This window comes from Physeter macrocephalus, chromosome 8 (genome assembly GCF_002837175.3).
Source record: "Physeter macrocephalus isolate SW-GA chromosome 8, ASM283717v5, whole genome shotgun sequence".
Taxonomy (NCBI): Eukaryota; Metazoa; Chordata; class Mammalia; order Artiodactyla; family Physeteridae; genus Physeter; species Physeter macrocephalus.
Window position 1 is genome coordinate 147,914,906 of NC_041221.1, and position 15,543 is coordinate 147,930,448.

The following is a 15,543-nucleotide window of genomic DNA, read 5'->3' on the forward strand; positions in this document are numbered from 1 at the left end:
TCCCCGAGCTCCTGCAATTTCTGTCTCTCTAAGGTCCAGTCTTTGAGCTGGGGGTCCCCCCATCCTTTCTTCTTTTGTCTTCAGTAACATGCATTAATTTCTGTTCCCAGTCAAAGAACTCACACTAATAAAACATGAGGCCTTGATAAAAATTTGTAAGAGGCATAAATTTCTAAGGACATTTAAGAGAGGGATGGAGACCTTTAGATTACAGTTAGAGATGGGGAGGCATGAGAGGTTCACAGAAGAGGTGGCATTTGAGCTGAACTTTTAAAGAATGGAAAGAATTTGGAGAGGAAAAAGGCAGAAGTCAGGAAGGCTGTGCAGGCTAGAACAAGAGCGTGGGCAAAGGCCCAGAACCTAAAGCAAGCCAAGAAGCATCCAAGAACAGCAGCATCTACACTAGAACCTGATGAACTCACTGGTCCATTTTTGCAGCCCCATTACCCTTGAGTCAGAAGCTGTTCCCTTTCCCATTTTCCATTCAGTCATAACCACCTTCCCCTCTACTGTGTCTCCTCCATTGCCTTGAGCTATAGGATGTTAGAGCTGAAAGGTCTGGTAAGATCAGCTAGTACTGACCATCTCAGACCAAGGTGATGTTCTAGGACTCTGCAGGTACCCAAGCCACACATGAAGTAGCATATACCTTAGGGGAGAGATGGAGAGATAGGGGAGAGATACCTTACTCAGAGAGTTATATGATCTGTTTTTCTTCACCTTCATTTCTACTGCTTTTCTCCTTTTCCTACACTATGTCTACCTTGGCTTTCTATTTCTCAAACTCCTCAATCTTTTCCTGAACCTTATTAAGAGACTTTGTATTTTCTGTTCCTTCTGCCTGAAACTGTTTCCCTGGCCCTTTGTCTGGCCAGCTCCTTTTTATGGTTCATTTTCTCAGCTTAAATGTTAGTGCCACAGAGAGGGTCTCCCTCACCGTCTTATCTAAAGTAGCCCCTCCAGTCACTCTCACATCATCCCATGTTATTGTCTTCGTAACACAGTATCCCAAATAATCTTGCTGATTTGTATATCATCTCTCTCCCCACTCTAGATCCTAAGCTCCATGATGGCAGGTTTTCAGTGTTGTAACCCACTGGCACCACTGCTGTCTAACATACACCGTGTGCACAGTAAACATTTGTTGGAAGGGTGGATGAGTAGACAGATAGAAGAAAGAGAAATTCCCTGTCTATAGAACTAGATATCTCCAATGAGTATAGGCATTTTATTGGAGGTATTTCACACACACCCACACACACACACACACACACACACACACACACACACACCCACACACACGAGAAACACTGATTTAGTGTAAACTTCATTGCCCAGATGGGGAAAATGCAGCCCAGATAGAAAAAGGGGCTTGTTCATGGTCCCAGATTTGCTTCTTTGCGTTTACTTTTCCAAAACCATGTCAGGCACCTGAAGAGTTTTCCAGCACAACCTACAATCTCTCAGTCTGTTTGTCCTTCCGCTGCCCCTGGTTTCATATGTCAGCCCACAAGGTGAGTCTAATTTCCAGGACCACTGAGCCCAGCCTTGATCTAATTCTTAGCCTCATATACCGTGTCACATCTCAGTGGCTTTCAATGCCTGGTAATTAACACTCATATTTCATAATAAATGCATGAATCTGAGCAGGGAAGGATGCCTCCTCTTCTGCATCTCCCTCTGCTGCCTTGTCCCAGCTGGGCTCCAAGGCCAGGGTGAAGAGAAGCCCTATGAAGCTGAGATGAATCCAAAGCCAAAAGAAATGCAACATGGACACGAGATTCAGGGGCTTAACTTCTCTAGTCCTGGCAAGGCCCTTGGCAATCTGGTCATCCCCCACCCAACTCTGTGCCAAAGTCCCCATCCTAGTTGTACTGGCTTGTCTGGAGTTTCTCTAAGGTTCCTTCCTCTCTCTTACCTCATTGCCTTTGGATAAATTGGTCCCTCTACCTGGATATTGACACAGGTGCTTAGCACTGTGCATGCCTGTAGTAAGTGCTCAGTAAACACTGGCTATAATGGTAGTTATGACCACTTATTCTATGTTTAATCCCCTTATTACTCTCTCAAAATAACCTTTCTTTCCCTTAATTTAAAACTTACTGGACTTCCCCAGTGGTGCAGTGGTTAAGAATCCGCCTGCCAATGCAGGGGACACGGGTTTGAGCCCTGGTCCGGGAAGATCCCACATGACACGGAGCAACTAGGCCCGTGCGCCACAACTACTGAGCCTGCGCTCTACAGCCCGCGAGCCACCGGTACGGAAGCCCGGGCACCCAGAGCCCGTGCTCCGCAATAAGAGAAGCCACCGCAATGAGAAGCCCGCGCACTACAACGACGAGTAGCCCCCACTTGCTGCAGATGGAGAAAGCCCGTTCGCAGCAACAAAGACCCAACACAGCCAAAAATAAATAAGTAAATAAAAGAAACGTAGAACTCGTGTCTAAGCTCTGAGAAGGCAGAAGACACACCTGTCTTGTGTCATCCCGGCATCCCAGTTTTCTGGCAATATTAGTTTCTGGTGCTCAAAAAATATTTGTTGATTTAACAAATGAACAATAAGGTTTTATCTAGTAAATGACAGAGAAGCCCTGGACATGTCTCAGAAGCCTAAATAATTGTTGTTTAGAGGAGATGGGGACAATTTATATCTATTATGGTAATTCACTACATGTCACTACCAGATCTTGGATGCAAGAGAGTGTAAGGGGATGGAGGGGCACTCTTCTTGTCCTCTGAGTGACAGAAATAAAGCACATTTGATGTCACAGGGTTAGAGTCAGAGCAAGAATGTCATTCCCACCTGTAAGGATAGAATTATTGGAGAAGCAGGATGAGTGTCTAAAAGTCCCCCCACCTACACACACACACTTTCCATCTCCCTCCCCCAGAATGAAGCCATCCTGTCACCTCATTATCCACTATTTACCATGAGGCTGCCACATTTCCAGGGACGGCAGCCAGGAGCCAAAGAGGAATGTCGGTGTGAGAGGCCTTCAATGAAGTGACAATAAAAAAGAAGTTGCTAATACCAGGAGTTCCCTCCCTGGGAGAGAGCTGCCAGGGCGCGTGCCCAGGGCTGGGAGATTTATTGATACTAAGTGGATGGTGCCTTAACCAGCAGCGCTTATCAAAGAGGTCTGAGCAAAGCGATGATGGAATTGGACAGCCCACACCGTGCAGAGCGTGGGTTTTCCTGCCCTTGCCGGTGCCTGCCCTCCTGCCTCCCCAAGAGGGAATTCCTGGCCTCGTTTTTTACTCGCTCTGATTGTTGGACACATTCCGCTACAGAATCTCTTAGAGGCAGGGACCTCGGAATCTGACACTCTGGCAGGGCTCCCTGAATGTGCGATGGCTTTTCTCTCTGCCAGGTCTTTGCTGTCGCTCTTCCTTCTACCTGAAATACGCTTTATGCGCAAGCAACTGCACCATACTCCCCATACTCCCTCTCCTGGCTGATCCCCAATTATCTTTCAATGTCAAAGCTGGCACTTCCGGGCTTCCCTGGTGGCACAGTGGTTGAGAGTCCGCCTGCCGATGCAGGGGACGCGGGTTCGCGCCCCCATCTGGGAAGATCCCACATGCCGCGGAGCGGCTGGGACCGTGAGCCATGGCCGCTGAGCCTGCGCGTCCGGAGCCTGTGCTCCGCAGCGGGAGAGGCCACAACAGTGAGAGGCCCGCGTACCGGAGGGAAAAAAAAAAAAAAAAGCTGGCACTTCCTCTTGGAAGCCTTCTCTGAGGTCCCCAAAGGCTGGGCTTAGGTGTCTCTGCCTGAACCCCAACCTCATCCCTGCCACAGCACTTATAGGGAAGTGTAATTGACTGGTTCGGTGTCGGCATCTCCCACAGTGGTGTCGGCATCACCACTGTCAAGGTGATGTCGAAGTTGGGGCTTGCCTTTTTCAATACTGCATGTCCACTGCCTAACACAGAGTCTCACGAGTGGTAGATGCTGGATGTCAAGAGGTGGATGGATGGGTTGATGGACACATGTACGGACCAACAGAAGAACAGATGTGTGTGTATATGCTCTGCATGATCCCCAGGGACAAGAGGGGAATGCATCGAGCACCACCCAGTTTTTTGGTTTTTTTTGTTTTTTTTTTTTGCGGTACGGGGGCCTCTCACTGCTGTGGCCTCTCCCGTTGCGGAGCACAGGCTCCGGACGCGCAGGCCCAGCGGCCATGGCTCACGGGCCCAGCCGCCCCGCGGCATGTGGGATCTTCCCGGACCGGGGCACGAACCCGCGTCCCCCGCATCGGCAGGCGGACTCTCAACCACTGCGCCACCAGGGAAGCCCCACCACCCAGTTTTGTTCTGTTTTGTTTTATTAATTTTTACTGGAGTATAGTTGCTTTACAATGTTGTGTTAGTTTCTGCTGTACAGCAAAATGAATCAGCTACACGTATACATATATCCCCTCTTTTTTTGGATTTCCTTCCTGTTTAGGTCACCACAGAGCACTGAGTAGAGTTCCCTGTGCTATACAGTAGGTTCTCATTACTTATCTATTTTATACATAGTAGTGTATGTATGTCAATCCCAATTTCCCAATTCATCCCACACCCCCTTCCCCACTTGGTATCCATATGTTTCTTCTCTACATCTGTGTCTGCATTTCTGCTTTGCAAGTAAGTTCTTCAGTACAATTTTTCTAGATTCCACATGTAAGCAATATTACACAATATTTGTTTTTCTCTTTCTGACTTACTTCACTCTGTATGACAGTCTCTAGGTTTTGTTTTAATATCAACAGACCCTAATGCAGTAATGCTTCTTGATCTGGCAACAGAGGAAGGCAGAGTGCTACCTGAGAGGATTTTCTAGAAGCTGAAGCTGTCCCATGTGCCATGACTGTTTCTTTCCAATATTGTTGGAGGGAGGGAAGGGGTGGCATATCACAGAAGTCAAGAGCTCAAGCCTTGTGGTCTGATTGGTGGAGTTCAGAACTCAGCTTTGCATTGTGCTGGCCCTGGGCCTGCCCTTCCCAATTTGTAACCTACCTCACAGAATGAAAGAAGTCAATGCACGGGAATGTCCTTGGCACGATGTCTAGCACTTCGTAAGTGCTCAAACGTCAGCTCCTAATTGCTACTATCAGAGGCACTATATGCACCACTGCTGTCTTAAATGGAGGACACGCACATAGTCCCACCTACTCTGATTCACTGTCAGCCTGAGAGTCTGACTGGACCAGTACACAGCAGGGTTGCAAGGCTGCTTTTCAGTGTTCCCTTTTCTCCCCTCAGGCTTGCTGTACCAGACAATACAAGGCTCCACCTCTAGCCCCCTTTCTGATTTGCCTTCTCTCATCTATTCTCTACTAGGTAACTAACTCACCGATCACATTAAAAATTGTATCTTAAATACAACTCAAGACTCTGAATGCATCTAGATTTAGTGCTAGGATTCTATTACAATCGGATCCAAGAACTCAGAGCCTTTACCTGATTTCTAGGTTTGAAAACCTCCACTGGAGGTTGCTACAAGTCTGACCAGCAAATAACCAAAGTGTGCTCAATCAGTGAATAGTTTTCAACTAATTAGACTAGAACGTAGACTGTTGGAGCTGGAAGAGATGTTAACTCTTATGGAGTTCAAAGCACCAATTTACAGATGGAAACTGAGGCGCAGGCAGAGCCTGGGATTGGCTCAAGTTCACATTATACTGTGCTCTGATAAAACCAAAAAGAGAATCCTCCAGGTCTTCTGGCATCTAATCTAGTACTTTTTCTACAAGACCAAGTTATCTTTTCTAATCGAATATTTACTGTGACAGATTTAAAGAAATGTGCTACAACTAATTATATTTCTGAACGTGTAACCAATTATGCATTCTCCCACAGGCCTTGGGGCCTACAGACTCTTAGTCTCTCCCTCTCCCTTGCTGTTGCTGCTCAGGCTTAGCTGAAATGAGAAGCCAGATTGAAGGTCAAATGCTGAGCAACTCGGTGGACCAGGGTCCACTTGAGTAAATCCAGGCCAGGCTACCTCCAAGCCATGCTCTTTTAGGGAGCACTGGTTAAACGTACCCTCTTAGCCTTAGAGGATAACACACTCAATTTAAGGAAAAAGAGATTTGCAAAAGGGAAAAATAGGGAGATAATTCAAGGATGGGGGAAACATCCTGGCCTCCGTGTGTGTAAGGATTCGATCGTGCCTATCTGCGCCCATTTCTTCCACCCCATCTTACCCATTCCTCCTCTACTTCTAAAGTTCCAGCAAGAAACACTGGCCACGAGGGCCCCAGAGACCCAACTAAAGGTGTGAAACCAAGTAGATGTCGTCAGGGAATAGATCGGGAACGTGAGATTTATATCCCACCAGATAATATTTCATTGCAGCATGGAAAGTAAAGATCCTAAAAATACCGCAGAGAGCATATTATAATATGTTAAAGGGGTTTATGTGCTCCCCATACACACCTCACCCAGTAAGATGGATTGTGCTTTTGGACAAATCTATATCTAACACAGGCAGAATAATATAGAGTGTATGCTTCCTGGTGAAGAAATCCATATTTATGGAAATCTTGATTCTGGCAATTACAATAGACACTTAAAGACAGCGCCTGTTGTCCGCTGCAAGTGGCTGGAGTGTCCTCGTTAGGGTGAAAGAGAAAAGAGTGTGAGCAGTAAAGGATAAATAGCTACTTCAGGAGACGCCTACCCAGAACGGGAGGAAGAGGTCCAGGGTGACCCAATGGCTCCTCCTCATCCCCTAGTGCAGTGCTCTCATCAAGCACTCATCATTCATTCGACAAACATTTACTAAGCACCTACCATGTCCCAGGCATTACGCTGGCTTTGGGGCATAAATGAGACTCCTGTTTTTAGGGAATTAACACTGACCGGAACAGTCACAGATACATACAAGTAAAAAAAGAAAACACCTTCAAATAATAATAATTCAAGTATGAAAGATAAAACAGGGGGATGTGATAGAGACTCATAGAGGGTTGAGGGGAGGGTGGAATCACTATGTAGAAGGGGTGATGAAGGAAGTCCTGTTCAAGGAGGTGAGATTTGAGTTGAGATAAAATTGCTGAAAAGGAGTGAGCATTGCAAAGAAGGAAGGAAAGAGCACCGCAGGTGGAGGGCAGAGTCTCCAGGGCAGAACAAGTGTGGAGGCCAGAGGAACAGAAAAAAGGCCAGGCGGCTAGAGCAGGGAGCGAGGGCAGTGGTGTGAGGTAGGAGGGGGCAAAGGGACAGGCTACTCTGCCTCTGAGTCATGGTCAGATGTTTGGGGATTTTTCCTGTGTGCAGTGGGAAACCTCAAAAATTTTAAGAGGTTTTTGCACAAGGAAGGGAAACTGTGTTTTCTTTGTTTTTTTGTTTTTTGTTTTTTTTAATTAAAAGGATCCCTCTGGTTTCTAGGTGGAGGATGAACATCACTACTGAAAACCAAATGCCATAAAGCTGAAGTCCATGAGGGCCACCTTTGGATACCAGGAGGGCTGTGCAGTGGGTTAAGAGCAGGCATATGAGATTCTGGTTTCAAAGAGTGGTCAGTCAATGGACTGGGCACCTTGAGAAGCAGTGCATGCCCAGTAATTCAGTATGCAAGCAGATGTTAGGGGTTTGGGATTAACATATACACACTACTATATATAAAATAGACAATTAACAAGGATCTACTTGTTCCCTATAGCACAGGGAACTCTATATTCTGTAATAACCTACATGGGAAAAGAATCTGAAAAAGAATGGTTATGTGTATATGTATAACTGAATCACTTTGCTGTACACCTAAAACTAACACAACATCGTAAATCAACTATACTCCAATATAAAATAAAAATTAAATTTACACACACACACACACACAAACACAATAAAGGGCACCTGCCAGGTTTCCTGTAGGTGGTATGCTGGGTTACCCTGGAAGTTAGAGAGATGACTTGTATGGTTCCATTACAGTCTTTAAGAGATTATCTTTCAGGGACATGAAGGGAGGGTCTACGGACTGACTGAGAACACAGACTCAGTAGGCAACTGGGTCCCAGTGGCTAATGGCATTCTTTAGTGCAGCGTGGCCCACTGCATCAGTAACATGTTAAAAAGTATTCACCAACAAAGGGTCCTGGGGGCGTATGGATTTGACAAAATCTGTGTTAAAGTTGAACAGGATTCCTCTCAATCTTTCATGTAGCTGGTATGCAGTTTGAAACTCCAAGAGGAGGACAGGGTTTGCACCATTTCCCAAATTTCTCTGAGCAAAGAAGCCTTTTCTTTTTTAAGGAGCATTCTGTGGGGCTAATGTTCATGGAACACATTTGGGCAGTGTTCATGGAGCATAATTTGAGAGCCCATCTACAAAGGCAGTACGGGGTCATGGAAGCAGGTGATATGGTAAAGAGAGCACAGGATCTAGGAATATCAACATTATCATCTTAGAAGAAAATTGATAATACCAAAGTCGCAGGGTTGTGATGAGCACTAAACAGCTTAACATATATGGCAGAGCACCCTAAAACACTGTTACTGTGATGAGGATGACTCGTCTGCCTCACCATCCATAGCAAGATGGTAATTTTCAGGCACTGGGCTTGGCATTGGGGTTGATCATTTGACTGGGGCAAAGTCTATGAACCCTTATCCTGTAACACATATTATAATGAAGTTTAGTAGCTGAATTACCTGGACTTAGCCCCATAACCTTGGACTTTTTAGCATTATATTCTAACCAGCGGTGTAACCGAACACAAACCAGTACTGGTAACTGCACTGGGATCTTACAAAATAGCTCCTGTGGGGATGCTCGCACAGCTAAGCTACTACTGTGGCTGATACACTGCAGGGCGGGGGGCTGAAAAATCAGCCAGGAGGAGGTACAAACACAAGATGAACATCAGTAGAGAAATGTACACTGAAAACTAAGGGTTGGCTGGGAAAATCAACCCTTGTTTTCTTAAACGTGTATCAGCAGCAAGCTGACAGACCTTCTTCCTAAGGCATCTTAGTATGCTTTGCCTTGACGTGATGGGCAGTGTCATAGACAGATCACTGGATTGGGTTCAAGACACCTGCCTAACTCAGATATGGTCTAGCTGTGCTACCTTGCACATGTTCATTAACTTTCTGAGCCTTGGTTTTCCCCTTTAAAAAATGGCCCAGCCATCCTTTTCCTACCTTAATAAAGGCATTGTACAGATAAAGTGAAAGAGCATACAAAACAGCTTTGCATACATTTATAATTAAAAACCATGACAACATTTGGTATGGAATTGGTACCTAATAAACATTGGATTCGACAGATGGATGGGTGGGTTGGACAGATGATTGGGTGAACGGATGCACAGATGGGTAAAATGGATGGACAGTTGGAGAGATTGGTGGGTTGAAAGAATGGAGTGATGGATTGGTTGGATGGGTGGATGGCTAGATAATAGATGGATGATGGGTTGGATGGATAGACCAGTGAATGAATTAGTTTTAGAGCCACCTGGCAACATGTTTGCAGTATCTTATATCCATTAATTTTTCTCTTCTCCTCTTCCAGTCTGTTCCCAGTTCTCTAAAGGAGTCTATGCCATCTTTGGGTTTTACGAACGGAGGACTGTCAACATGCTGACCTCCTTCTGCGGGGCCCTCCATGTCTGCTTCATTACACCGAGCTTTCCTGTTGACACATCCAACCAGTTTGTCCTTCAGCTGCGTCCCGAGCTGCAGGATGCCCTCATCAGTATCATTGACCATTACAAGTGGCAAAAATTTGTCTACATTTATGATGCTGACCGGGGTAAGCCAGGGGTTAGGGGAGCGGGACTGTGGAGGGATGAAGAGAAAATTATCAGCAGGAAGAAGAATGGTGCCTCTCTGCCTTCTTGAAAGGCAGGGATCATGGAGTAATGATCCAGAAATGTTTTATGTCTGTGAACTGAATTGTTGATAACTAATCTATAACTCACATGTGGAAACACGTCCTTTGAGAGAATAACCGTCTTAACGCCGCATGTCACTCTACAGCTTACCAAGTTTCCATGGCTCCTGAGCCCAGACTCAAAGTCCAAGGACCTCAGTTGAATGGCTCACGGCTCATGGCATGGCTTTTAGGAGCATAGATTCTGGAGTCAGGCAGACCTGGATCTGAATTCTGTGTTCCCTCCTCTCCAGCTGTTTGACTTTGGGCAAGCTCTCTCTGCCTCAGTTTGACCACTTCTGTAATGGGGATAAAATTCTCTATTCCTTCGTTTTTTCATCTCTGTAATGAAGAAAAAACCAGTCTCTACCTCATACAGTTGTGAGGACTGAATGAGACAATGACTAGAAAGGGCCTGTACAGTGCCTACAACATAATCAATGCGCAGGGTCTTCTATACATGTTAACTGCTGTTGTCATCATCACCAGCATCAACATCAACCTTCCCAGGCCTTTCTAATTCTGCCTCCACCTAAATTTTGAATTTTCCATTCCATTTTCTAAATGTTTCCAATACTTTTTTCTTCTCTGCATCTTGACTCAAACAATTCCAGTTTCTGGGATGCACTTCCCTTCTCAAATCTACATATGCAAATTCTTCCTTTCTTTTGCAACCTACTGGAACACCACTTTCTCTATTTCCTGACCTTCTAAATAGAAACTCTCTTCTTTTTTCTAACTCCTGTGTCGCTTCTGTTGTACTGTCCTACCTTCCCCTGGTATACTAAATAGTCCTATAAGAACTCAGTCATTATTGTTGTAAATAAATAACTGGATGATACAAGGTCTGGAAAGTGAGGCACAGGAATTTTGCCCTGAGCAAAAAGGAGGTTTTATAGAGGTTTGCCTTTAGGGAGGCTTAGAAGACTTTTGAATAGGAGAGTGGTTTGTGAAATGGTTTTTCAGGAAGAGTTAGGCAGGCGTTATTCAATGAGAATTAGCTGGCAGAAGAGGCCAGAAGCACTCTATTTTCTTCGATTTTCCCTTCTCTCTATTTTAATGATTTCCCTTCTCAGACAAGCAGCCATTATGAGGATGACCTGCAGAAGGGCTATTTCAGGTCAGTTTTGTGGCATAATGAGGCTTGAGGTCTGGAAGTGGCAAAGGCAGAAAAATGTAACTTTCATTATAGAGGATCATCTCTGGGGTCAGTCAGCAAAAGCGCCCGTACTCAAAGGGCGCTACCTCACGCCTACCTCACAACTCTGAACTCAGAGTTCCGCCATTTGCTAGCTGTGTGGCCTTGGGCCAGTGACTAAATCTCTCTGAACCTCCATTTCCACATTTGTGAAACATGGATAATAACGGTACCTACCTCAGAGAATTAACTGAATTGAAGACAGGAAAGCTAACAGGGCAATGCCAGACACACAGTAAACTTTCAGTAAACGTGAGACTTAAGCACACCAACCTTATACTTAAAAAAAAAAAAAAAAAAAAGGAAGAAACAACAGAATCAATCTACAGATGATTCTTTATTCCAGGCATCATATTGGTCACTATGGGAGGGATTAACAATGTTACAGGAAGACAGAAATGATATATGTGCAAAAGATTGATTAATAATGCAAGCGTGAAATATGAAATAACCATCTGTTGCAGGCAGAATAATGACCTTCCCCTCTCCACCAAAGACATCTGTGTTCTAATTCCTGGAACCTGTGAATATGTTATGTTAAATGGCAAGAGGGATTTAGGTTACAGATGGAATTCACGTTGCTAATAGACTGACCTTAAAACAGAGAGATGGGCTTCTCTGGTGGCGCAGTGGTTAAGAATCCGACTGCCGATGCAGGGGACACAGGTTCGAGCCCTGGTCCCGGAAGATCCCACATGCCGCGGAGCAACTAAGACCATGTGCGCCACAACTACTGAGCCTGCGCTCTAGAGCCCACGAGCCACAACTACTGAAGCCCATGCACCTAGAGCTTGTGCTCCGCAACAAGAGAAGCCCCGACAATGAGCAGCCGGCACACCACAACGAAGAGTAGGCCCTGCTCGCCGCAACTAGAGAAAGCCTGCGCGCAGCAACGAAGACCCAACACAGCCAAAAATAAAAACAAATAAATAAATTAATTTTTAAAAAAAGAACAACAGAGAGATTATCCTGGATTATTTGGGTGAGCTCAGTGTAATTACAAGGGTCCTTAAGTGTGCAAGTTGAAGGCAGAAGAGTCAGGGTCAGAGTATAATGTGAGAGACTCAACCAGTCACTGCTGGTTTTGAAGCTGGAAGGGGCTATACACCAAGGAAAGCGGGCATCCTACAGAATCAGAAAAGGCAAGAAAAATTTATCCACTCGAACCTCCAGAAAATAACACAGCCCTGCCGGTAACTTGAATTTAGCTCGAGGAGATTCATTCCAAACATCTGACCTCTGGCAGTATAAGATGATAAATGTGTTGTTTGAAGCCACTATGTTTACAATAATTTTTTACAGCCGCAGTAGGAAACTAATACACCATCTATGTCCCATAGATGAAACAAAGCAGTATTGAGTAATGGATTCCTCTATCATTTAGCTATAAATCAGAAGAGCGTAGCTTAATTCAGTACACATTGATTGAATACCTACTGCGTGAGAGGCAAAGCACTAGGCACTGAGGTATATTGAACATTCGTAAACGTGGTTGACAATTATTAGGTGCTGTTTAGATATCAGATTAGCACATTGAATCAGCAGTTACTAAACACCTAATAGTAATCAATGTTTACAAAATGCTTGCCATGCTTGAGACATTCTCATTCAATCCTCATGATGACACTGCGAGGTGGACATTATTAACATCACCCTTTTCCCACTGAAGACACTAAATTTTAGCCAGGTGAATTAGTCCGTACAAGATCATTTAACTAGTATATTGTGGCATCAGGATTTGAGCCTCAGATGTGATGTTTAATCACTAACTCTACCGCGTGCTATGTTCTGCAAACAGAAACGCAAAACAGACGCAGAACCTGACCTCGGTGAGCTCAGACTTGCAAAGAGCAAGCTGGAGCTGAGTTTAGTGGAGGAGCGGGGTTGGCGGAAGTGGGGTGATGCCTGTGGATCCTGACTGCCACCTCTCTGTCCTACTTACCCGACCTCCAGGTCTGTCCGTCCTGCAGAAAGTCCTAGACACAGCGGCCGAGAAGAACTGGCAGGTGACAGCCGTCAACATTTTGACAACCACAGAGGAGGGATACCGGATGCTCTTCCAGGACCTGGAGAAGAAAAAGGAGCGGCTGGTGGTGGTGGACTGTGAATCCGAGCGCCTCAGTGCTATCCTGGGCCAGGTAGTGAGTGCAGCAAAGTGCCCTCAGGGTGGGCGTGGGAGACGGCTCATGAGCGAGCGGCTGACCGTTTGCCTTTGGTGTTACAAAGAGAGTTCTTGACTAGATGAAGCCAGAGGCCTGCCTTCTCACATTCTGTAATTCATACAGTTTAATTCTGCAATGTTACGAAATAGCGCAAACAGTGGGAGCCTTCACGCGGGACTTCAAATAGTCCTCGGATCAGTGAACCAAAAACTTAGCTCCAGTGCTTCCTTTTCTTGTTAAAAAGCAAAATACATTGCATTTTAGAGTTTGTGAAGTGCTATATCACAACCTGTAGAGCCAGATTCCTGGCTTCAGCTCTGAGTTCTGTTACCCACTGGTCCAGCATTTGGTTTCTCAGCCATTTGGCCCACTGACCAGTTTTGAGTCCAAGGAGGCACCAGGCACCTCCCTTTCCTGGAACACATCCATGTGTCTGAGCAATGAATTGATTGTCCATTCCAAGAAAGGGCACTGTAATCTTAGTAGTCTTTAGCCAGACATCTCTAAGCCATGGTTCCTCCAGTTCTCAGAAGTAAAGCATGTGTCATTGGATAGGTCACTTGTCTTTTTAAATTACATTTGTGTATTCAGATGAGCTAGCAAGGAAGTAGAATTTGCAATCGTTTTTGAACAGTGCTATACAATTAAAGATGGCAGTTTTAGGAACTTGACAACATGACAGAGCTTGTTAATGGCCCTCAAGACCCCTGGGGCTCCCACAGGGAATCTCAGCACCAGCTCAGCAATTGCTCAGAGGCCTCGGGAACTGAATAGGAGAGATTTTGAAAGTCAGGGGTTCTTTGAGGCGTTAACTCTGTGTTCTACTTTACAAAGTGTGGATCTGGCTTCCCTCTCAGAGAGAGAAACCAGCAAAAATTGCTTCCATTAAGATGGGAGTTTTTTGAGCTGTAGTCATGGGACTGGAATTCTAGTTAAGTAAAGCAGAATAGAGTACTGGTTAAAAGTAGAGACTCTGGAGCCAGACTGCCTGGGATTCACATGCCCAGCTCTAATATTTACTAGCTCTGTGACCTTGGGCCAGGTTTTTCATTTCTACATCTCAGGTTCCTGATCCATAAAATGGGCATAATAATAATAATAATGATAATAACTAGAGAGCTCTTGTGAGGGTTAGAAGAATCTATGTATACATGTAAAGCACTTAGAATAGAGCCTACCCCACAGAAAGTGATATATGTAAGGATATACTTATTTTGGCTATTCATAGTGCCAAGTGGTACTGGTTTTCTTTTGTTTTGCTTTGTTTTCTTAGTTAAACTTTTAATTTTGAGATACAAATTCATATGCGTGTGTAAGAAATAATACAGAGAGATCCCATGTACCACATATCCAGTTATCCCAATGGTAACATCTTAGAAAACTACAGCAACTACAATGAAATATCACAATCAGGAAATTGACATTGACATTGATACATCCGAGGTACAGAACATTTCCATCACCATAAAGATCATCTGTGTTGCCCTTTTGTCATCATCTGGCTTCCCTCTCTCCCTCTCTTTTTCCCTTTCCTCAGGCACTCTCTAACCTGTTCTCCATTTTTGTAATTTTCTTATTTTAAGAGTGTGATATAAACGGAATTACATAGTATGTAATGTTTGGGGTATGGCTTTTTTCATTTGGCATAATTCCCCGGAGATTCATTCAAGTTGTTGTGGGTATGATACTGCTTTCTTGAGTTACTCCCTCTTTGGCATAAGTGTACTCATCTGCAAAATAGGAATGAAGGCCCCTGTTCTACAAAGCTGATAAAAAGATTAGATGAGATAGGAGGTAGAGAAAGTGTTGAATGATAAGTTGGTATTCTTAAAGACAGATGACTCCTGCTGTATTATTCCATAGTAAAGATAAAGCTGTTGGTACTGGGCTTCCCTGGTGGCACAGTGGTCCTGCTGTATTATTCCATAGTAAAGATAAAGCTGTTGGTACTGGGCTTCCCTGGTGGCACAGTGGTCCTGCTGTATTATTCCATAGTAAAGATAAAGCTGTTGGTACTGGGCTTCCCTGGTGGCACAGTGGTCCTGCTGTATTATTCCATAGTAAAGATAAAGCTGTTGGTACTGGGCTTCCCTGGTGGCACAGTGGTCCTGCTGTATTATTCCATAGTAAAGATAAAGCTGTTGGTACTGGGCTTCCCTGGTGGCACAGTGGTCCTGCTGTATTATTCCATAGTAAAGATAAAGCTGTTGGTACTGGGCTTCCCTGGTGGCACAGTGGTTGAGAGTCCGCCTGCCGATGCAGGGGACACGGGTTCGTGCCCCGGTCCGGGAAGATCCCACGTGCGGCGGAGCAGCTAGGCC

General features: G+C 45.0%; 1 protein-coding gene across 3 annotated transcripts in view; it reads left to right on the plus strand.

Moving 5' to 3' along the window:
• Positions 1-15,543, plus strand: part of GRIA1 (glutamate ionotropic receptor AMPA type subunit 1) — a 312,704-nt gene that overhangs the window by 153,353 nt on the left and 143,808 nt on the right. For 2 of the 3 annotated variants that reach the window (XM_007109572.1, XM_007109573.1), the window contains exons 3-4: positions 9,503-9,742; positions 13,014-13,198. In XM_007109572.1, coding sequence (XP_007109634.1) covers positions 9,503-9,742; positions 13,014-13,198 — 425 coding nt within the window. The remainder of the gene's footprint in view (positions 1-9,502; positions 9,743-13,013; positions 13,199-15,543) is intronic. The other variant, XM_007109574.1, reaches the window with a different exon arrangement.